The sequence below is a fragment of the Rhyacophila brunnea genome, unplaced genomic scaffold, assembly GCF_057557595.1.
Source record: "Rhyacophila brunnea isolate RB1 unplaced genomic scaffold, BYU_Rbru_1.0 scaffold_2, whole genome shotgun sequence".
Lineage (NCBI taxonomy): Eukaryota > Metazoa > Arthropoda > Insecta > Trichoptera > Rhyacophilidae > Rhyacophila > Rhyacophila brunnea.
The window spans coordinates 43,563,825-43,590,399 of NW_028232859.1; the positions used below are offsets into that span (position 1 = coordinate 43,563,825).

The following is a 26,575-nucleotide window of genomic DNA, read 5'->3' on the forward strand; positions in this document are numbered from 1 at the left end:
GACGGGCGTGGCTTGGTGAAGCCGTTTACTTATAGAAAAGGTAATAATTTGATAATATATTAGGTAACTTTTAGAATCAGCGAGTCTGAGTACAATTATTCGAATAGGTGGAAGTTCGGTGCAAAAGTATAATAAACAAAATGTCATCCTCAGATGGCCAAGTTATGGAAAAAACCTCCCTCGAATATAATTTTATATCTATCCTACTACATTGTAAATTCCGATAAAAAGTCGTATTTTTTTAATCACTTCTGTGTTTGCAACGCAACATTGATGACAAATGAACAAATGAAAAAAAAGAACACAAAACATTGTGAGTAAATTGTTTCCACTTTCAAAAAATATTGAATTTTTATTGTCGATATACGTAATAAAAAATGCACATTAAGCACATAACAAATTATTAATTCAAGACACGTCCACAAAATGACATTTAGAATTACAAGTACAGCTAAATCAAATTAATTAGTAGAGAAAAAAACAAACAAATATATGTGCCTGCCATTGGATAGGAACGGCCGATTTAGCATCTTGAAAGGTTCAACCAATGTGTGCTTTCAGTGGTCACGTATACATTATCACTCGATACAATATCGGTACAAAAACTTACGGTGACACAACATGAACTGTATAATTGGTATAACGCATTAGAATAGAAAAAAGATGAGAGGGTTACATAAAATAGTTCAGCATGATACTCGATATATAGCTCAAACCAGTGATACTCGAGAGTTACAAACATCACCAAAAAACCGCTACAATTGGACCTACACTCATCAGTGAATCAACGATAAATAATGCTGCTGACTATGCTACCGAGTGTATAAGGTGTTATTAGGTTTGATGGATTATTTATGTAAATGTGGATATATTATTTTGTGTTTACTTTCCATGTCGAACTATTTCTTGAATCGTACTTGCAAAACTTTTGGTGCAAAATAAAACCAAAAATGATTGCACTTATGCAAAGTATTATATTCGTCGCATGCCAACTATCATAATAATATTATGCTAGCACGACACGATGCCACCGTTTTCTCATCTTAGTATTAAAATTGATGTAGTATACATTAGGTTACTTTCTAATAAAGTCAAAAGAGGGTACACATATTGAGTTTTTATCTATTAAATATATCACTGTAATTATTCGCATTACATAGTGGGGCTATGCAGCAAGTTTATTTGAGGTTATATGGATACTATCCGTGGCTTTATCCAACTGGCTTTCTCTTAGGTATGCTTACATACTGTAGTTTAAATGCTTGAAGATATCAATATTTTTGGCTACGTATTTTTTTCGACTTATACGTGGCTTAAATGAGAACTCTGCCATTCTTGGTGGTATTGACTTGTGTGTCCCTGATACTCTCTTAGACATATGGAGCGTCAGTTGTTTGTTCTCCCAAGAAGCAGAACTAACCTGCCATTGGTGATGCCGATTGGGAGGGCAAACTCTGTTCAACCAAATCGCTTCGGATGTTGATATATTTTACCTACGTGAGTTGAGTATAGGCGGGCCTTGTTTTATATATTCTTAAAATTGGGTCCACTTAGCTCATTCGGTGTGCTTCCATGCTTTATAATTTATAATTTTTATAATGTTTGTTTTTTTTATAATTCCAACACTCGTATCATTAGTACCTTTGACATGGAACCCGCGAATAAATGACACAGTTTCAAATGCATCGCCGCCAATGATAAGGCTGGTATTAAGATATGTTGATAAACTGTGAAAAACTGGCATATATTTTGGTTTGCCTTCATTTATACGGCGCAATTATTTTTCAAATCTATTTTTCTAATATGTGACTATAAATAGCTTTGAGAAGTTTTGTATAGTCAATAAATGAATCTACGTTATTATAATTATCTTGTGTATTATTTATTCATCTGAAGTAAAACATATGTTCATTATTTATCATCATAACTGCTCAGAAGTTTTTTATCGTTTTATTTAATATATGCACCTACAGATTATTTGGGAAATGTGTTGTCTGGTTATCGCATATCACGATCATAGCCGGAATATTTTGGCAGAGTGTTGACCGATCACTGCACATTTGGGTCATTGCTAGCTCGGTGACCTTGGCTTCACTTCTAGCAGAATAGTGTGGACAATTTGGTCAATTAGTCTAGGGAAAGTTACTTTCACTTGGAACGTAACAGTGACGACTCAACACCTTCTTATAAAATGCAACCATAATTCACTTTGCTTAGAACAAATATATTTTTTTTTAATTTAGTGACATCCAGAAGTATACGATAAATGCACAGCACAGTGTTTTTTTTTTTGGGTTTTCTTCAAATATTTTCATCGTGAATGCGGCTCTTCAATGTATGTAGTGTGTAAGAGCAATTTCCAAAGGGGCCACCGGCTGTTTGATCAAAATTGTTAGTCAACGACGGCTGTTAATAAAAATATAAACTGCTCTTCCCTTGTCAAAATTCTTGAAAAAAAATTATGTTATATTGAAAAACTTTGTGAATTATGAAAGAACTGTATTATATCATCATCAGCTGAAGTCAATCCACTGCTGAATGAAAGCCTCTCCTAGCTCCTTCCACTCTTTTCAGTTTCTAGTTCTTCGCTGCTACGTACATCCACCGAACTTTATGAATTCGTCTACCCAACGGGCTTTACGGCATCCCTGTGGGCATTTAGTGTATTATATAAACTATATACAATTGATATTATTACTACTTATGTTTTTTTTTTTACGACCATGTCCGAACCTGATAGGATCATATGGGCCTCCACAGAGTGGAGGTTTGTATTGACAGATTTAGTTTTTTACGAGAAATGGATGTCAGCCACTTGCTCAACCTATTAGGTCCATACCCTGACACACACAAATTTAAAAACAATATGTGTACTTGCCAGACACAGGATTCGACCCTGGGACCCACGACAAATCTTCTATGATCACCCAGTTTCACAAAATAGTGATAAATACTTTAGAACTGACCACTTTTTATATAATTTCAAGATGTGTTTTTAATAATGTAATATATCATTGCGTTTATTAAACCTATTTTTAGCATCATGTCATCGTTTCCTATTCAAGATTCTAAGATCAAAAAATTGACCGGTTGGATATCGATATATTCCATTTGTATGAGATGAGTTTAGGCGCATATAAATTTGTAGGATAAAGTATACCTATTTAGCTCATTCGGTGTACTTTCTTGTAAGTATTATGAATGGTATTATGGTGGAAATGCATTGTATTTTTAATTAAATATAACGAAATTTTATAGTGATAATTCCAGTTTTTTTTATTAAATGTCAGTTTGGAACAATTTTGTCCGCTGCAGGGGGACTAGTTAACAATATCCCTTTGAAGCGGACGAAGCCGGTCCAAATTAATGTTTAATAAAAAAAGTGTAATTAGTACCATAAAATCGCGTTTTATTGAAATAATAATAATGTGATTACTTATTTTAAGTAGGTACCCACTTACTTTTCTTATATAGATATATTGTCGTATTCATATTGTGAAACTCTTAAATTTATATTCTATGATTTTCGCTCATGGCAATAAATAAAATAAATTTGGATTTTCAATGCCCAACTAATATTTTTATTTTTTTTTGTGAAATTGATTAACAAATGGCATGTGTTTTATAAAAAATCACAAAACAACTTTCGTGGATATTTGATGCGGTATTGCGAATGTAAAAAGTTTTTCGTTTATTATTTCTTCACAAAAAAAAAATCGTACGCCGTGAAAAGTTTTCTTCACACCGCCGAAAATTGAGCAATAAACTTTTACTAATGCAGGAAAATTAGCGAAACGGCTCATATCAATTTTTTCGTTTTTTTTTACGGCACCGTAACTTATTCGTGCGAAAACTTCAACTTACAGTCACGAATGTCGGGTGAACCGTGTGTAATATATCAATAAAACATCTTTTAAAAACGAATAAAAATTATATTTTTCACAATGTATGTTTGACAATAATATGTCAATATTATAATATATGGTTTGCGATGCAGGTGCGGTTTTTTTTATTTCCAAAAAAAAACATCCCCTATAACTTACCTAATTCAATATAATATAATCGAATTTTGTTTATGAACATATTAAAAAATATAATGTATTCTCTTATATCGGGTATATTTCAATTTCATTTTTTTTTTCTTAACATATTGTGGACATTACAAATTATAAGTTTAAGACGTTCACAACATGACATTTAGAAATAAAGAAATATAAAACAGTATTACATAAAAAAGAGATAGATCAGTATAGAGATAGACAGTATGTTATTAAACAGTAGAAATGTGTAAATACAAAAAATATAAATTAGATAGGTACAAAGAAGTACACCGGATGAGTTAAGCAGACCCTATTTTAAGAATTTATAAAACAACGTCCACCTATACTCATCCTCACGTAGGTGGAATATATCGACACCCGAAGCAATTTCGTTGAACATAGTTATCGCCCTCCCAATTGGCATTACCAGTGGCAGGTTGGTTCTGCACCTCGGGAGAATAAACAACTGGTGGTCTCTATTTCTAAGATAGTTATCAGGGACACACAGGTCAACACTGCCCAGAATGGTAGAGTTATAACTTCAGTATGTTCCTCTTAAATTTGATGGCAATTGCACATTAATCCAGGTAAATGAAAAAGTGTATTTATTTAACTATTGGCAAACTGAAATTATGTTAATTAAAATAAAACATTAGATATAGCAAGGTACTGGTTTTATCCATTTGGAGGGACATTCTTAAATGATCAATTTTTGAGTTAATAATTTCGTTTCAATTGTTTATTAAATTGGTACAATCAAATACTTATCTGTCTTTTACAGACTATCTTTTTCTGTGCTAAATTATGCCTAAAATATATCCTAATATCCACTTATTAGAAGAAGAAAAAACTTAAAAAAATTGACCTAATGGGAATCGAACGGACATAATTATAGTTACAATAAGTTAAGTAATAACCAAGTAAACCATTTTAAATGTTTTATATTATTTCCAATTTCTTATAAAATATTATCATCATCAATAGGAGTCGATCCACTGCTGAATGAAGACCACCCCTAGCTTCATCCACTTTTATCGATCCCTAGTTTTTTACTGCTAATTCATCAGCTTGGCGACCTCTATCACACCACGTACCTACTCTTGACCATCTCGTTATCCATTGGTTGCATCCGATGTCGGCATTGTCTTTTCGCGTTATGCTAAACATGCACATTCCCATACACATTAAGTGGTAAACAATCTACGCGTGTTTTGAAAACTCGGTCTTCGTGTCATTGTATTATAAAGACACCACACTCCCACTCTATCTTATGTTATATTTCTCTACGACAATATATATTTATTAGCGCTTACTACCATCACTTTCATCGTGCAACATTGATACATAATTTCGTTGGCAAAATTTTCCGAAATAATTGCGTGAATATTTTAGACAGCTTTTCTAACTGACATAATGATAGATTATAATAATTTCAGTCTCAAGTTCTTTTGACACTTTTCATTTTATTTTATGATTGTTTCGTCTCATTTCAAGCTAATAAAAATTTTAAATTAGGTCATCTTGGCGATATTCGCTAATTAGTTGCAATAAAAATAATTTACACTTGTAAGTATAATTCTTAGAGAATGGACTTTATCTAGATTTAGCAAAAGGCCAACGAAATTTCGTGTTAGGTTTTTTTTAATGACATTATTTTGTAAGTCATGATAATATAATATTATTCTTCTTATATAATATTATATTCTGTGTTGACACACTGCTGAAAGTCGATGTGGTCATGATCTTCGTAGGTGTTAATTATTTGTTTTTCTCTCCAGCCAGCACAATAATTAGAGATGCTCTCCAGTTCCTACGTTCGTTTCGATACTTTTGTTCACTGTTATTATATTAAACGGTATCGGTGCTATCACGAATTATTTGAAACATTTTTTTGATAAAGTAAGTTATTATCGGAGATATTGAATCATAATTAAATACATATTTAATAACGATTCCAAACAATTTCAGTATGATTGAATTGCAAGTATGGAAAAAATAATATTCTCTGTACTGTACAGTATGGCTTATAAAAAAAAAAATGACGGTCGCTTTTTATACTTTTTTCTACTTACATATATTTGCAATTATTATACGTTTAATACAGACATTTAAATAATAGCGCATATAAGCTTTTTATACGTGTGACAATAATGCATGGTGCGACTTTCGCAAGAAAATGTCAATCTTGTTTATAATACAAAATGTCTTGCAGGCTCCCTAACATTTTTCTATGTCTCCATAGAATACATCTGGTAATTTTAGTCGGCAAGTCTATTATACTGAGTAAAATGGCTAAAATAATTTAATCTCATTGCAATCTACTATATTCGTTATTGTTTTTTAAGTATTTGTCTACTGCAAAATATATATTTTTTTAATTAATTAATAATTAATTATCGGTTCGCGTCTTCTCGTCTAGTTTCTTCACGAAGGTAATAATTACTCATGTTAGTATAATCCGTATAATCCATGGTTTGCTAAAGTCGGCACGCGGAGAAATCGGGATCTGGAATCTGAAGAGCAAGTGGTAAAAGTAAGATCCTAAAAAAAATACTGTAAGGTTTATTATTACATTCCGTCGAAAAAAAGTGCAATTAATAGATCGCAACTCATAAAATTGTGTATGTAATGTATGTGTTTTAATAAACTGTTGAGACCCACTCCATGAATTTCTACTTCCATCCATTTACTATGAAGTACACATGAATAGAAGGCATGCGAGTAGTGGGTAATTGGGTATGAGAAATCTCCAGAAAAAAACTGAAAGAACACCATAGCGTTGGTGAGTGTAATGAAAACTATGAAGTCACCAGAGCAGGCTTTACCTTGGATTAAGATTAAACTCTACGTCCTTTTTTTCAGTGTTAATAATAACACATGGAATCTGCGCTAGAACAGAGACAGCAAAAAGAAAATTTATGTTACGAAGCCTTCCGGGTAGAGCCCTCAAGGATCAAATAAAAAGTGAACAGATCTGAGAATTTTTTTAAGTTTAACGATGAAAATTCTGAAATGCACACATGAAAATAATTAGCGAAATTTATACCCCACGAATCTTGTTTTGCTGAAGACCTGCTTTCCGTTATCTTCCCGGCAGACCGACCAAAAGTCGAAGAGATAGCTGGGACTAAACGTATTAATAAAACATACCTAAATATCTACAATATAAGAAGAGAAGCATTTTTTAATTGAATTTAACTCATAGTAATCTGGGAACGACTTTCGTCTCTCGACATGTTATTTATTTTACAAAGGAGCCTGAAAATTCGGAGCAATTAAGCCTTTTGCCGTGGTGTGGAAAGCTGTGGTGTGGACACAGTGCATAAATCAATCGTTAAGAATTGATAGTTTTTGTGATACACAACAGGAGTAACGATATTTCCTAGTTATGCCAACATGACAGCAATAATTAGTGTCGACACTGTTCTTTTGATACCGCTCCTCCAAGAGCAACTTGTGATATGACAGCTACTCAACAGCTGTTTGATGCTCCTGGCTCCCGTCAAATTTTATTAATTATTTGTATTATGAAGTAGCGCACAAAAATACATCGGCTATTAATATGATCAGAGACATAGGTTATTATAATGTTTTTTTCTTTCTTATGCAGAACAGCCACGGCTGGCAGAATTTGATGAATTCTGCCACCAATGAGTAATTATGTAAGTGTCATAAATTTAATTATGGTTATTTTAATGATCGTTATTTCTGCCTAATATTCATGAGTATAAAAATATGTTTTTTTTAATAGCAACACTCAGAGTGTTTAAATAACCATTAATTAATGTTTGGATCAAAATCTGTGTTGAATAACATACGTAGGTACCGTAATTCAGTCAATATTAACTAAGTTAAATTTATTTACCCGTACGGATATTTTGGGCCTCATTTCTTTCATCATTAAGATCGATTTTAAAGTGAAGTATCTCATATGATTTATGTTAAAATTTTCATATATGATATATTTATTTCTGCTATACTCTAAAATAAATCTTTTTAAAAAAACCTTCTGTGATACTAGGACTTATAGCAGAAAACTGAAAATAGTCTCGAATCGAGAGGTAGATAATTAATAATCGGTAATTAATTTTCAAACAAACTTATTTATTTCGGTACCTACTAATTAATTATACATTCGGCAAAGCATATTTATAATGATAATCATGTATTATCCGCGATTATGGAATTGTTTTGTTATTTATTTCCGCCACAAGGCATTGCGTCTTGATAAAAATGCGCCAGTTTCAAATAAAAACAAACTGCTCATGCTTTGGTCAATCAGACACAACTAAAAAAAATCATCGATTTACACTACTTACAGAGGGCGCACACGTAGTTGTTTTTTTGGAATAACGATCCATGAAGTTGGCAATTTTAGAACACAACCCCCCTTGTAAAATATAATATAAATTCATTACATTAGTAATCACCAAGTTATATATATATATTATTGTGTATGTATACGGGGGTAAAAATGTTTATATAAGAAAGCTGAATGAGCGTCCATTGACAGTTGGTGTAAACATATATACAGGTATGTATATGTATCTAAATTTAATATAGTACCAAATGGAACCTTATTTCAGATTTTGTTTTATTTAGAATAAAGGTGACGAAATCATTATTATCGTTAGTTTCATGAATAATGTATAACTTCCTAAAGGGATTTGCTTAGACCATGGCATCTTGTGGGACACACGAAAGCTACATAATGCGTTGGTGAATCAATGGGTGTTGCATTAGCATAGACTATAAAAGACCAAAATGACTTTGCATTATGTTTTTCTATTCATGAATAAGACATTCATTAGTCTGCAGTAACATTTTCCGATAATTCACTTTTAAACGATTTCGATATGGACGCTTTACTATCAGGGCTCGCCAAAACAGCAACCATTAAATATATTATACTACGATACATTTTTAAATCATGCGAGGGAGATTAATCAAATCTCAGCATAAACAACTGGTGTTATAAACACAATATACAACTTTGATACGAAACTAAATATTATGCATGCATACATTAATAAATAGTAAGTACCGCAAACCAGGGTTGGTCAATATGACTTATTAATTTAGTGGCAAAACTTCAGATTCCGGTAACTATATAATTAATGTGAGAACGTTGAAATCTTCATTCGGCGTTGTGACCATGCGATCGATTGGACATACATAAAAAATATTTAAAGATATAAACATTTATTAGAAAATTGAAAAAAAAAAATATTTACATTGTCATTTATAACACATTCGATAGAAAGTATTTAATGATAAAAATAATAATTAATAATACATTTAATTTTCCCAAATAACACACCTTTTATAATAGTGTTTTTAATTGTATCTACTTTATTTTTAAATAAAAAAAAATGTTATTCTTTGCACCTCTTATTGTCTCCCTTTTCCATGTACCTGATCTTTTTCACTCCTTTTTAAGATCCTTTAGGATACCAAAAAATAATGCCCATTATACCTAACATGACTATACGTCCCGTTGTATGTAGCCTATCCCGTTGTCCCCAAACACAGCTTCACAGGGACGCCGAAATGTCCCGTTTTCAGAAAGACAGCAACCCACGGTAACAATTTCAAAAAAAGGCGTAAAAACCAAAAAATCGATAGAAAATCACCGGTAGAAAGGGTATTTTCTCTTATTTAAGAAAAAACACAGTTACAAGTCACATTTCTTAAAGCAATGTTGATTACCAAAGTAAATTCTAATAAGCCCTGCCAAAAATTCCATTCATATTTAAAATCAAAACCAAATAATCTACTTTGTACTTCAGAAAAAAATGTTCTTCAGAAAAATATTATTCCACATAAATTGTTTATTTTCACGTATTCATTCCTGTTATTTTCATTAATAAATAAAAACTATGAAGAAATATGCTTTTTCTTGAATACACATATTATTATTACCTAAAAATTAGTAGATGTCCCGTTTTGAGGAAAAAAATAAATTGTCACGTTAGTTATAATACCTATTCCCAACTTGCAACGGTCTTCGTCATCTTCGACGCACTTTCACCAGTCCTCGTACACTGTGACTGTTAATGCAACTTTGGTATATAACAGTTGATCCAAGTATCGTAAACAATTACAAATCGATGTAAAAGTCTTTCGGGCTGCGAATTAATATCACCAAACACTGCGATGGCATGTTCATCAGGACCATGACTGAAAATACATGACATCTAACCATTCTCATTCCCAGTTGTGGGTCGTGATTATATAGTATTAATTTCACTACGAGTAGTTGTAGTGTGAATTTCACATCCCTGCACTCGTCGAATTTGTGCCAATTAAATTCGCAGATGTGACGTCACGAGATGTGGCTCCGTGCCACGGTTTTCGAATTCGGCGCGTCCGCGGGCTGCCGACCACTGATCGATCAACCGCCGCTTAACGACATCATTGTCGCAGCATTGACATTGAAATGAAAGATAAATAGATCTTTAATGGGACAACGTGATCATTAAAATAATGTTTACAAACACATACAATTATTTATTTATTGATCCCTTCGAAACTCACACTCAACTCTTAATAACATATAACCAAACCCCGCCATAAAAAATGCAATTTTAATAATTGTGGTTCACTTCAGACACATACTTATTAAAAAACAATTTTTTTAGAAAATATTGGTACCGAGCGGGGGATTCCACCGGATTCCGGCAAATGTGCTTTACCAATTATTGAGTAATTTGCACTTTTTATTAACTATTTTTTCATCGATTAATTAAATTGATCTGTCTTCGGAAATTAGGCCGTAACCGGCTTCTTGTAGTCTTATACCTAGTTGGCTATAATTCAGGTAACTCACTCGGCTCTTGTCCTTCAGCAGACCGACATCCTGTGTTGATCTGAATTCTAAATTACGCTGTACTGTAGGTACCTACAGTTTAAAATTAAACTTACACCATTCTCCATGAAGTTATTGTTTATTGGATACGTCCCCAAACTGTAATATTATTCTTCTTCTTGTGCCATCCCATATCGGAAATCGACCAAAATTATGACGATCTTAACTATACTGTCTGCTACCCAGAACATTAAAATTTAGCTTCTTCTCCTACTACATACACCGTTGTTGATCAGTCCTTGGATAATGCGCTGGGAAATGTTGTATTTTTATCCTGTCATAATGTGGTAGAAGGTATAGTTTATTAGTATTTATGCTAACTTCTCGGTCCTTTATCATTCGTTTGAAAATGTCAACATTCGATATCTTGCCATTTAAAAGAATTTAGAAAACCTCCAATATCCATGATATTTTTTAGTTTAGCGTAGCCATAGATAATTTTAAAGCAGATTATATACAACCTCGTGTTTAGGTTAAATTTCTATCGCTCACGTATTATTTTAAGACAAGCACCCTTTGCATATAAGTTGAATTTTAGTATTATATATTCAATGTGAAGCAAAAATCGTTTTAGTTTAAGTTCAGATTGCTCCAGACGATGTGTTGAATCTCAGCAAAGCTCATTTATGTTACCATTGAACGAATAGACTGTACATTGTGTCATATAATGTGACACGCAAACTCTATACACGCACTGGAACCCCTGGCCGCTACACATATCTCAGGATTCCTGTTTTATATTATATTATTATGAATTAATAATTCCGTTTGACATTGTTATTTTCATAAAATTCTAGAGATGATAAAGAAAAAATGATCATTAAATGTATTTAATGGGACTATTTAAAAAATGAATGCAGTAATGGTTTTGTTTGTTTTTTTTTATTACATTGTCAACTGCCAAATACAATAAAACTGTTTTTTGTCTTTATCAACTTTATGCAACTGAAAAAATAGAATACTATCTATGTAGGTACACTAAAATAATACAAAGTGTATAAATATTCAAGACTATTTCTATGTCTGTGTATTGATTTGATTAAGTACTGATATATTTCACTGAAAAAGCTGTAAATAAAATTGATGGTCTGTCGTTAAAAAATTTTTTGAAAACTAAACGCCTGCAACTGTTCGCATTTCTCATTAACTCAATGAAAAGAAACTATAAAATAAATAATGTAAATTTATAAAAACGTGTTTATCAAAATTACTTCTGTCATAATCCGCATATACACGCATACTATACTAAGCTCTGTGGTGTTTAATAATATTATAATAAAGGTGTTTTTTGTTCTCAAAAAAAAAACTCAACAACGAGTTAGTAGTAACCTGCCAAAACTAAATCGTCGCATTGTTTTGAAAGTGTTATGAAATAGGTATATTATGAAATAATTTATTTCTGAAAAATTTTCTTTAAAACTATTTTTGAAAGTTTATTTCTAATCGTAGGTATCTAATTTCTGTGATATGTATTGCACATTTGCATATTTATTTTACTTTCGATTAGATACCTTTATAAAAAGTTATACCCATATGAATACTTTATAATTAGTCGTCTGCCATGAAAACGAAAATGAAGTAAATTAGAAATATGTACAATCATAACATATATATTTATATAGAATTCTGAACAATTCAAAATTAGGTTAGCATGTAGGTTCTTGTAATTAATATAAAGTCATACCCATCAAATATATGATAATAATGAGACTGTTATTATCAGATATTTGATATTAATCAATGTTAAATTAATGTTCTTATTGAATCTAATTAAGTTGGAACATTACTGTCAGTGATGGTCCACGAATACGGCCATCTCTTTCCGGTACGATAGCTCACGCTGAACTGTGATACGTGACGTGTAGTAAATACCCCTTAGTGTAGTTATCTATCAAATTATCTATACGGACCCCAGAAAATACTAATTAGTATGATTGGTGAAACTGCTGTTCTCCACAAAGTTTCTCAAATATTGGAATTAGACAGCTATCCTCACTTCCTGTACCACGTTGATTTCGTCTCCATATATATTGTTTGTGATAAGGAAATACCAGTATGCTACTATTAATCTATGTTAACGCCTGAAATGAACAGCCAAATAAGCTTACGAATCTATCATCGCGACAGTGGATCGGTGCATTGAATTATTTTATTAAGGATTATTATTAACAGCGAATCGATTTATACTTATTTAGGCATACGGGACAATGACAAATGGGATAGCAAGTAATGAGTACATTTCTCAAAATAAGACACCTCCTTAACAATTGAGACCTTAACTTAGATTTAAGACTCCATGGCTCGCAGTCGCGATTGTGCCGCATTTCATGGCTTAACAACCTCCATGATCTGTACGAGTACAGCTCCACCGAAATGTTCCGGGTAGAATATTATGATAGGATAAACATCGCCCTGGTGGTGGCTGACCTCCGTTACGGGTTAGCACGAAAGGAATAATAATTAAACCTTTAAATTAGCGCTAAGACGCACAGTTTGGAAACCTGTGCATTAAATACACTTCTTTTATTGTGTTAACCGTCAATAGTGGAAATGCATTTTATTATTTAAAATTTATTGAAAATTTGTATACGTAGTACTTTTTCCACTTTTAATAAATAAATCAGGACCGATCTCGTCCGAATCAGAGGGACATTTTCAACTTAATAATCTTTATACAACAGGCATTTCTCAAAACAAAATCAAAAGGTGACACAAATAATCTACCAATACATTGAATTATCCATCCAATAATATTTTGCCAATAACAATTTAATTTAAATTAATTTATTAATAGTGGGAAAAGTACCTACTATAAAAATTATGCGTTTTAATAAATTAAAATTAATAATGAATAGATATATTTATTACTAAATAATGGTTATTACAAAATTACTAAAATATCTATAAAATATCTAAAATACCCTGCCATTTGAGCATGGCTTAAATTTCAGTTTAGCTCAACACACAGTTCAGGGTGACATTTTCGTTATAAATACTTGCTATAAATAATTATATTGTGATCTTGACACATCAAACATCTGTCAACAAATTGATACACGTGTCAAATTTATCGCCTGTCCCATTTATTAAAAAATATCGATCAACAAATTAACAATATCACGCTCATTGGACCGACCACATAGTATGCACGAAACTTGTGCAATAAATTAATGATCCCTCATTAATCATCGTCTTTGGCTCCACAAGCAGAGCGGGTACCGGCCTCTTCAATTAGTAGATTCCATGATCGGCGGACTTCTGCTACCAAGAGCCATTCCTGGATACTTATGCACCTAGCATCTGAAATGTTGCAGTGATACTACCAACCCATAGAAGCCTCAGATGTTCAACTCTTCTTCATCTTTCAGACTAACCCATACGTGTGTGTTTACAAAAATGATGCTTTCCCAAAATACTTGCTTATCCATGTGCTGCATGTGATCTGTCCATATTAATTTTCTTTCTAATGCTAATGATAGGGCAGGTTGGGTATCCCATATTTACTGGACATGTTTTTTGTTACATTTTGTTCTACTGTCCCAATAAAAAAATCTCAATGCACTTATACTTCATTGTATTTACATAATTATGTGGAAAACCTATATTAAACTAACCTACTTTGAGATTTTGTTTTTTTTATATTGGAATACCGAAGCAATATTATATTATAAATGTGTGTAACTTTGTATGTTGCAAGCTATTCAATGTATATTTCCTCATGTCTATTTTATAACGTTTTTCTTAGCTCGTATTCTTATTTGTCCGGTGGTTGTTTGTCCGGTACAAATCTTGCAGTCGATTTTTAACTAACTTCCCGACTAGCTAGATATTTGAAACTTTTAGAATATATCAGAACACGATGTCAATGCATTTTTTTAATACTTTTAGCCATCTTTAAGTAGAATTTAATTCATTTTCAGTTAATTCTGTTTTGTATGAAAAGATATTTCGACACCATTATTGGTCGCTAGGGGTCTGGGGTCCTAGCAACTAAATTATTAATATATACGTGCGTTACTATGGAAATCAATAATATGAAGTGTCAAAATTACATTTCAGTAAGTATATTTATTCAGTATTTCTATCAAGTACTTACAAATTTTTTTGATCGTTTAAGCTAGTCAAGTCAAGTTTATATGATTCAACAGAAAATTTAAAAACGTTGTATATAAAAAGTTCTTTTTATCTTGTAAATATTTTAAATCATAATTATTACGGAACACAAAAATATATTCACAAAACAAAATACAACGCAATATTTTCTTAATTTTTTCCTGTATATTGTAACAATAAATTATTTCAAAAACTTTTTCCAGATTGAATAATTACATAAAATTATTTATTTAATTAAATAAACAAAATTTTATCTACCAGTAATCAGAAATATTGAAAAAATGATTCGCACAAAATTAGTTTGCCCAATATTCACATTTTCAAAATCTTGCCATGCTATATAATGAAGATTATTAAAAATAAATCAATGTATAAATGTAAATAGCCCACTAATAGCTGAACGGTAACATATCGATTTATACAGTCATCACGTGTTATTTTTCAATGTGTGTTTCTACCCAGAGCATGAGCATGGGTACCTAAATAAGATGTCATATAAATAAAAAGGATTTCAAGTTATACACATTTATATTTTTTATAAAAATCGATGTGTCTTAAAATAGATATAAAAAATATTAAGAGCATACTTCAGTGAACCGGCTAATAATTTTCAACTATAGGCGCGACGAAATTTTGGAGTCGCTGGCAATCGGAGAGCGAAAGTCGAGCTGTGAACATGTCAATTTGTTTCGTGATGGAGACGGGGGTATTAATTCTTAAACCGTGTAAAGATGACTAAAAAACGTTACCAATTTACTTGAAAAAGAAAACATATCAATGAATATATTATTATTGTTACTTATAGAACAATAAACAGAACATTAAATGGACGCATGTTGAATGTTTATGACAAATTATGTTTTGTTCTGCAGGCGTCGTTTGCACAATCTTCGCGTCGCGTAGTCACGATCGTTTTAGACCGTGCCCCAGCTGAAGTATAGCCTCAAAAACGTTAAAAAATTGAAAACTTAATAAACTAAATTTTAATAATAAACATGACCATAAAATATAATGTAATAATAAGATGTGACCCTGCAACGAATTCACATTTTATTACATTTTTTTACAATTGTAAGTTTATCTTTGAATTAAAAGAAATATATTTTTAATGTTTTCAGATACATATTTATAATACAGTTGAAATTGTAAATAATCAAAAAAAAATCTCAAATTGCAAGCTTCGTATTTTTCCGCTAGGTTCTCTGTTGGCATATAGGATCCCCCTTCATAGGTTGAGTGAGTGGCTAACATCCATTTCTCGTAAACACAAAAATCTGTCAATACAACCTCCACTCTGCTGATTTGTTTCACTTAGGATCGAACATGGTATTTTATATTTACATGGAAATTTTATCTACTTATAACTATATAAAAATTCAACGTAAAAATTGTTTTTCCTTCCGGTGTAAAGTAATAATATTATAGGTAAGTACTTACGTAAATATTCTTGATTTTGCTTTTAACTCTAAACGATTTTCTTTTCGTGTAGAAAAGTCAAAATTGCTCGTATTTCTCCTTTCTTTTGTGGTCCCCGCTTCTTTATTCAGTCTGAAAGTAATTTGTTTTAAAAAATGTCTTATCGTTTCGTACCTTTTGTGTAAGTTTCGTACTTAGCCACTTGTCTTGTTCACCGTTATTCAGAAAATGTATGAAAGCTTTGAACGCGATTATTTTCTTTATGGACATTTTTTTTTAAATTGAGTTGATGGAAAATTCATTCATATTTCAACGTCTTTATCATAATCTTAAAGAATTAATCACATAAAAAATGGGTCCTTACATTTTATATTCTTATATTTTAACAAAGTTTATTACCTACATTAAATCGCGTACGTCTGTTTTCTGTCTATAATTATTTATTTTTTGTCTTCAACCGTTATACTCAGCTTGTACATTTTCATAGTACTCCTTGTTTGTAGACGTACATTTTACTGACAATCCATTTTACGATATCTATACGGGTGCTATCCACTGATTGAGCTCTTTGCATTTTACAAGAACAATAATTTAATAATTCTAGCTTTTAAATAGAGTTTTCTAAAAACTACTAGCTCAAAGGTAAGGGTTCTAGGATAATTACTCCCCAGATAAAACCCCCCCGGATATTATCTCCGTATAAAACAAAAGATGTTCAAATAAATCTTCATTGTCGTAACGAATATTAGATACAAAAGTTTGTTTGAAAATATTTTTTTCAAAACGAAAATTATTTGACTCAAAAAATATGGATATAAATTTAAAATTATACTATCATCAATATGCACATTCAAAAGATATAGAAAGGGAGAAAACACAATTAATAAAATATCGATTTTTTTTAACAGATAATGTATTTTAATATTATTATTTAAAATTATTTATAAATATTTATTAAGCTATATTATCTACATAATGTCACTTGTACAATTTTGTGAACTTCTAATCCAAAATTTTCTCATTTATTTTAATCTATTTATTTGTTTTTGTCATATTTCATTTACTTTCCCAACATCTCAAATGGGGGTGTTAATTATCTGGGATTTTTATATATGGAAGATTAATGGCCAGGGGGTTATGTACACGGACTGTTATTATAGGGGGGTTATGACCAAGGGGTTTTTGTCCATGGGGTAATTGTTCTTTCACCAAAAAAAGACACTCGTCGGACAAGCTAACTTATCCAGTGATAGAGAACTGAGCGAAAAAGTGTATGAAAGATGTACGACTGCATCGAAGAGATCGTTCTCTCGATCGAGAGAAAGCTTTCTGTAAGTATGTGACAACGCATTGAGACTGGGAGCCATGGGGTCACATTGAAGATACCTTTACCTAACAGTACACTGGTCTAGGTTCATGATATTGATCAGGATTCACTAGGATGGCTTTGTTATGTGTGCCATCGGTATGATTATTGATAAGAACATTACATTGAATACAATGGGTAATTAAAATCTTTGTAAATGTGCCGCAGATGCCGTCATGAGATTGTATAACTTTATTTTTAGACCAAACCAAACCTAACCTAGCCTAGCCCAACCTAATATTACCTAATATAATCTTAGTTTGTGATAATGATGCATCAAAATGTATGAAAATTTCAAATTTTAAACAATTACTGGATCGAAAAGCCTATGCGCCGACAGAAAAAGGTATTTATTACAATTGTCTACATGTAATAAACTGTTTTCGTAAAAAAAAATATAAAAGCCCATGACGGCATCTGCGGCGCAATTACCAAAATCATTATATAAGTCAATAATTTAGTATAGCAACATTTAATGAAGTTTATATAACAATAATTCGTTCTTCAGCGTGTGGTATGATAATTCGATTTGTTATTGATAAAATCAAATTACGATTCCTATAATTAGTCTGGCATACAGACAATAATTTATGAACCGTTTAATAAACCACTTTTATTAATTATCGTAACTAATTGTATTAGAATTGATTATCATTTTGTAGTGGAAATAATAAGTTTGCCAACATTCGGATGGAAGAGTTCATTAATTTATTTTGATTTGCTCGAAGTAGACTGAAGTCAATAAAGTTATATCAAAATGCTAGGGGTATTATTAGAGTTCCGTCACTATTTGAAATTCGTGTTCCTACGTGCTTTTATCATAGATAAACATACGGATTTGAAAGAATAATAATCACTTTTTTACTACTGAAAACTTTTTTCACCTGCATGAAAATACAATATTTAGCTTTGATCTAAGTAGGTAAGAAACCAGAAAATACTATTATCCATGTTGTAGCATTGCTTATAATTTAAAAAAATTAAAGCCTATTTCGATGTTTTTTCTAAGTTACGAGTGTGTACGTATCTTAGTATTTATTTAATAAATTAATGTCAGAGATACATTAAGAATTCGCTACAACTCAATCTGAAATTAGTAATAACTCACAGCCGGGTAATCGTTAGCCTTAGTGAACTTGTTTTCTTTTTCACTTGCATGCCTACATATATTGAAAAAATCGTTTCGCCTACATTACTAGGGTTAATTCATTGCCAAATAAATTTAATTATCTTATATTAAACAGAATTACGAAATTCATCGCAGCTTGGTGCAATATTCTCATTAATGTCACCCATTATGTGAAGCTATGCAGATAGTACAAGCATTATGAAAATAGACACATTAATGACTCTCTCTGGAAGCTTGTTTATCGCTCAGAATTTCGCGTTTCATTTTGCCAACATGGCGGGTATATGAGGTGCTATCATTTCCACTATCAATTATTTGAACAGTTTAACAAATGAAAGTGATGCCAATTAATTGAATGACGATACCCCTTATATAGGGTGTAGACAATTTTAATTTTGCCGCCATTTTCCACTGGTGACACTTTGTCATTTCCAATTTGACATACATAGTTCTATAAATATGCAAAATTAGTCTTATAAAATTATGCAGTACAACAACGGGTATGAATCGTTAAAAAATATTATCAAAATAATGGTTCAGCTACAAATTGTACAGCGAAAATAACGTGATATTTTCGAATGAATTCAAGTGACATCGATTAAACAAAATGGTTACGTTAATCACCAAAATTTCCGGATTTGACGATTTGAAAATCCTCTAGTAGTCTATGGGAGAGCAATACATAATGAAAAGGTTACGGCTTGCTGTCATCGGGACGTAGGTACTCTACAATGCGATTAGACTTGCTCTGGTGATAGCGATGGCAGCCATTATCATGATACCGTGATTACATATTTTTATTTTGAATGAACTAGATGTAATGGATATGGAAAGCATGTAGTTTCATCATGATTGCATCACCTAATATATTGGGCGGAAAACACGGGAGTTATTGCAGACCATTTTCATTATCGTGGTATTTCCTGTTTAACCACGAAACACGAGTAAACACCTTCGTTGGGTCGAACCACCAATCTTTCTATACCACTAATAATACCTATAATCACCAAGCGAAGATTGGAGAAAATGTGCCATGTTATCCATCAGATGAAAAAATAACGCCTATGGTGAGATTTGAACCACAATTAACAACCGAATGCACTGCCAATTGCACCACTCAGGCCTACATTACAACAGCATATTTTTAGGAAACAATAAGTAATTTAAAAACAACTAATTAACAAGTTCATTTGATTTCTTGTCTTATTCAAGTGATGCAAGTGAGTAGTAAATCGAATGATAGGTAGGTATATTATGCTACATTATGTTTCAGGACATATACCTATGAACAAAATTACTTCTAATCCACAAGAAGAATGACAACCTTAGTTAGTATACCTACAATATAAATAATATGTACCTAGGTATTATAAAATAAATATAATATGGTTGAAAATAATAAAACAAGTTAGATGTAGGTAGGTACTAAGTTTAAATAAGGTTGTCAATATTCTCACTCTAACCAAGTTGATATTAAATTTTAAGAAATCAAGAAAACAATTTGTTCATTTCACCGCATAAATTAAAAGTATCACTTTTACATTGCGTACACTGCACCTGATTTTCTTTTATTAATATTGTGTGTATTTGTGTTTTGAAAAGAATGGAGACTTTTGATGATATGAATGATATGTCTTGAAGCAAAAGCGGTAATTTAATTAGACCTATGGGTCTATTCTATACCTATCGAACACTAACTTGATAAATAGTATCAAACTTAGGGTAGGTTTGTATCAAAATATTAGCACTTATTGTAACAATTACACGAAGCTGGTTTTTATTGTTGCAATAAGTGCGATATTTTAACAGCAGCAAGATAGGTGCTGTTAAAATATAGCACTTATTGCAACAATAAAAACCAACTTCGTGTAATTGTTACAATAAGTGCTAATATTTTGATACAAACCTACCCTAAGTTTGATAATATTTATCACTTTATCACTTTAGCGGTCGATAAGCATAGAATAGACCCACTAGTTGTGCTACTACCCTAACGTTATACTCGTAGCATCTGTACACGTGCATGGATTCACTTGCAACAATCGTGTGTATTTTAAACTATCGCGATAACAACTGTTGTGTATTGCTAAAAGTGCTGACTGTATATTCAAGAATAAGCAAGACGCGATGTTGTCATATTTTTATAGTACTATTTGACAGGAAGTGAAAATCGATTAACCTCAAAATGATTCTGCACGGTGTAGTTCGTTTTTTTACCGGGAGGTTTGCCACTATCGTTCTACTGTGCAGGCGCAGATATCGAACAAATCCAACTGTTACGTAAAAATTCATTCAAGCTTCCGATTTTTTTTGATTCATGCATGCAATCTTGCAACTTCCAGAATAATACATGTTTACACGTGCATTTTCTTGTTATGGCCGCGATAATACGTACTGTCAGCAGTAAATCCATGCACGTGTAAACGGGGTATTATTTTAAAAATAGTATGTATTATTACTTAGTGAATGCACTAAAGATACACTACAATATATCAGGAACAGCTACATAATTTGAAATGGAATAGTTTTTAACGCCAACGTTACGTCCACTAATTGGTTTTAATTACTGTTGTTTATTTATCAACATCAGTGAATTAAATTCTGACATCAAAGTCTAGATAGGTAAATCGTCGAACTACTTCCAAGCAAAACTGGCTGAATGCCAAAATCCACCTCCATTACGTTGACACTTCCTTAGCAATAAGCTTTTCACACGCGTCTTCCTACTGGACATGAATATGAAACCTTCGAAATTAATACTTCATACATGCAACATGACGTATAATTATTAGTATTTTATCAATCTCTTCAGATCATTCTAGAGCGTCATTAACTCACGAAAAACTTCGTCCGATATCTTTTAGTTATATAAAAAACTTCATAATAATAATATACACTATTATAGTTCCCAAAGCCACTAATATCAGCCTATTCCTTCATTCGGTATCTACTATTTCTTTCCGTATTTCACGCGGGCGATAGCTAATGAAATAGGTTTCTATCATGTCAATCTGTTAAAACTGAAAAAAAATGTATTGAAATCAATGACGTCCCGTGGGGCTAGGCAGATTAAGCGTCGGCAAATCATTTGAAATATATAGAAATAGCTAAGTACCTTAACTTAGTAACCACGAAAATATCTTTCCATTAAAAAAAATAGTTCACTGTTTTTGTCGGGTTCGCGATATCTAGTTTATTTCCGTTGCCCTTCGACGTCCTTGGTGACCAGAAACGACACGTGCAGATTTGCGAATAATAAAATTAGTCTGATATTTGGTAAGTAATGTATCCATACAATACATTTCATAGATATTGGACTCATGAAAGGATTATAAAAATAATGTATGAACAAATGAGGCGGCATTTTGGCGCTGCCTAGGAGCGGCATTTTATCTAGGGACGTCACTGATTGAAATTGCTATAGATACGTAGAAAAGTATCTTATAGTTTATAATATTATATTGAATGCATAATATAAATTTATCTGAAATCGTGTCTAGCAAATTTAAATCCTTTCGGAAATAGAGTCGCGTCGTAGGCCACCGGTTTTCCTAAGCTGGGATATTAAAAGAAAACGACTTTCGCTGAAAACGTTGGAGTGTGTTGACGAGCAATATTTACTTCCGGAGACACGTTAAGAGAAAATTCGTTGCGCAGCTTTCTTTGCACCAAATAATAGACAGCTTTGGACAAACTATATGATACAAATAGCCACGATATTATTTGAGAGAGCTTTTTCAAGAGCTTTTCTCTCCGTAAATAATTTTGCATTATTATTTTTATACAGCCGGTGATTTATTTGATTAAGTTTTTTTCAATCGAATATTAGTCGTAATAAAAAAAACCATTTGGCGTGAAATCTATGTAATGGTAATGTTGTTTTTTTATGCTTTTGAAAGCATTTGTTGTCTTATACATAAAACACCACGTAGTAACTACATAACTTGTGTTTTTCTTTCAGATGCCAGTGCCCGCCAATCGACATTGGACAAGTTATGGAAGGAAAATTCATCGTTTCTCCTGATGATTACGTCATTACTGGAAGTGAGTTTTTTGTACAAACATTGTATTTAAAATAAGATAAAATCAACAGAAATGTCCTTTAGTGACTTTTTCTATTTTTTTCAGATATCACGTGACATCGGTACCAGCAATAATTTGGCGGGAATCATTCGCGAAGCCATCTGCCTTAAACCTGGTAAAGGTAAAATCATCAGAGGTATCTATCATCCTTCTTCGATTCATTACATGTTATATCAAAGATATAATTTTGATAGCCACATATACCTACCCAGTTCTTATATACATAAATACACTATCTATCTACTATTACATTCTATTTCTAATGATCAGCGTATTTTTATGATTTAATGAAAAAATATGCTTGTAAAATCATACAGCAGTTATATTTTTATTAAGGATTTTTAATTATATATTATTAAACATCTAGAAACAATGATTACTTACTGATGATGGCCATCGCTTGAACTTGGGCATTCGCCCAGACTTTACACGAGGGATAGTTATTGAATAGCCCCTTATCCAACTTATTGCATCCTTCTTCTGAAGCAAACCCAAATTGAAAAACGAGCTATACGAACTCTCATTTACGGTTTCTGAAGCGGGCGTCCGACCAAATACTCCACCATTGGGACTAAATTATACTTTTAGCTATTCCATTATTGCCAAGTTTTATATTTGTCCTTTCGAACGATATTCTGTGTATTTGGGTCTTGGCCTCCTCCAGCATCCGTCGTCATCTAGATCTTTCCAAAGCCACTTCTGTCCAGTTTTGGACAACCGATATGTTTAAATCCGACTCGACACTATCACTCCATCATGTACGTGGTCGGCTAGATCTTCGTCTTCGGCTTCTGGAATGTCTTTATTTCTGAATAATAATGACTATTTCACTTAGTTTCCCACCACGAATCTTTATTCGTGAAAAGTTTTAATAGGTATTTAACTTACTTTTCTTTATATACATAATATACCTATACATTTAAAACCCTCATCATTAAACAAAAATAATAAATAAAAAGTGCAGTGTAACTGTAGTTCAACCAGCGGTATCGAGTGAATATTTTGAAGCATGCAATTTAATAAATTTTTCTCATAATTTACACTTTAAATCAGGGGTTACCAAAGTGTGCGGCACGGCGCCTTGTGGTTTTAATTCAAAAATTTATTTATTTTACATATAAAGAACATTATAAATTAATGATTTAAGACGGTCACAGCATGACATTTAGAAACAAATAAATATTATTAAAGCAGTATTATATAAAATGAAATATATCAGTATTAAGTTATTAAACAGTAGAAAAGTGTAAATACGTGCCGCAAGTGGTTGGCTTACAGGGGTGCAGTGGAATATTCTAATATTTTCATTGAAAAAAAAAATTTGGATGAGAAAAGAACCAGTTGAAAAAATCCTGATGCACCAATGATACCCTGATCCCAAAGTCTCCTCTTTTCTAGATGTGTTTACAAATAACTTATTAAACAACATTTAATGATAAAAATATGCATAAAATACGAAGTAGTTATGTACTAATCACTAATGAAACTCGAGTGTTTAACGGACGCGCAATTTTTAACGGTTTAACTAAGTTAATCTTATTAAAAAAAAAAAACGTTGCATTGTTTACATTATTGAAAGCGAGTGAATTTGAAATTTCCATTTTATTATTTACATTTATGAATAATTTTTATTGTCATTTTTTTTCATTTAATATATCATCATCTGACCTTTTAAAAAACTTATCAAATTAAATTTTAATGATAAAAATATTCATAAAATAATATGTAGTTAAGTATCTACTAATAAAAATATTCTATTTTCCAAAAAACCCACACTTCATAATTTTTTTAATTTCTAAGTTTTTTATTACTTACCTAACTAAAAAGAATTCAAAAATATCTTAGTCTTTTCAGATTCGTGTTGATTATTTAAAATGAAAGTTATTAGTAAATTATTGTATTAAATTACGTGTGTCGTGTTCTGTCACTAGATACCGCTAGTAGTATTACATTCCAATAATAAATTGTTATAATCTACTGATAAAAATATACATATATTTAGAGTCATCTGTTGGTATAAAATGAAATTTTAACTTTAAAAAAATCACTCTCATTATTGACATAGTAAATCCACTACATTCATTTTCAACCCAATGTACACATTACTGGAAATGTAAATCATTAATTGAAAACCTGCAGCGCTTCGGAAAGCAGTTAATAAGAAGAACTCCATCGATATCAACGCCGACCAAGACCAAGAAAATGCATTAAAATCATCTTGCATTTCAAAAGTTTTCATTCCTCCCGCCGTTGAACTGGGCCCTAAAGAAATTGCAGCCAAAAAGGGTATGTTATTATCAAAAACAACATTCGTCTTGAGCTCTGCTGTGCTGCGCTTTGATAACTACTAAAACAACTGCTGCAATCAAATAATTAATTGTTCTATCAGAGACAAAACTCATTAAGTGCAACAATTAACTGTTTCACTTAATGAGTTTTACCTTTGATACGGAAATTTGTTAGTGTCTAAATAGAGTTTCTGGAATACCATTAATTAACAACACCATCTATTGCAGTGTAGGTTAAACATCATTAACGTGTTTAAGTTTTCTGTAAATATGTTTTAGCTTTTATCACCCGGTTGCGTTGTCGTATTATACCATATGTAAATATTTTCAAGGACTGTAATAATACTTATTTCTGTTTTTTTTATAATGAATCTATCTATAATGTTTTACTATCTGCATAATCTATTATAATATGAAATGAGACGTTTATTTTCAAAAACTGTTAAGTACACATTTCGGTATTTGTATGTCAAGCCATATTTTGATATACAAATATTTATTTTAAATGTATTGTATTTTCAGGTAACAATTATTGGCCAATAAATCTTTGATTAAAACAAATATATGGATTAAAATCGTTATGTCAGCATTTATTTGTATTATTTTAATTATTCAGTGAATTATTAATTTTTTAAAGATTTTCTATGTATAAATACATACTGTGTGCAATTACATACCTATTATAACGATATTATCATATGTAGATACATATTTTTTGTTAGATTTTGACCATATGTTGACTTATTGGGTGTTGAAAATAGACTCCTCAAATAACATTTTCCATTACTTATCTCCCCATTCTATGGTTTATAATGAACATTTTTATGTACCTAAACTTAAGATTAAAATAATAATTATTAGTTCAAAGTCTTGGATATTTTGGCTTCTTAATAATGATGATGTCATTTCCATCATGCTTCTTCCACAAACTACATTACAACAGAAATGAAAATTCTCATTTTGATAACTACAATTGGATTTTCATATAGATTATAGCTGATTAGACTTTATTTTAAATTGCAGCAAACAACGCTGCTCGGCAGTTGGCAATCACACACATGGTTCGTCAAAATGCAACAGCCACCATAACAAGAGTTATTTTTCACATTAATAACAAAAAGGATCCAAACAGTGGTAATTTGGAACTACTCTTGTACGACTTGCTTTGGATATTGAGTCAACTCTCCCAGAAAGGTACCTACGGTTATCACAATAATTATTATGTAAGAGTGAATTATATATTTAATTTACAAGAGACATCTCTGAATCAGT

The 26,575-nt window shown here is 31.5% G+C and overlaps 1 protein-coding gene across 3 annotated transcripts in view; it reads left to right on the top strand.

Moving 5' to 3' along the window:
- Window positions 1-26,575, top strand: part of LOC147072356 (cytosolic carboxypeptidase 1-like) — a 175,996-nt gene that overhangs the window by 12,335 nt on the left and 137,086 nt on the right. For all 3 annotated transcript variants that reach the window (XM_085947034.1, XM_085947032.1, XM_085947033.1), the window contains exons 3-6: window positions 22,894-22,976; window positions 23,061-23,151; window positions 25,155-25,301; window positions 26,327-26,497. In XM_085947034.1, the coding sequence (XP_085803160.1) occupies window positions 22,894-22,976; window positions 23,061-23,151; window positions 25,155-25,301; window positions 26,327-26,497 (492 nt within the window). The remainder of the gene's footprint in view (window positions 1-22,893; window positions 22,977-23,060; window positions 23,152-25,154; window positions 25,302-26,326; window positions 26,498-26,575) is intronic.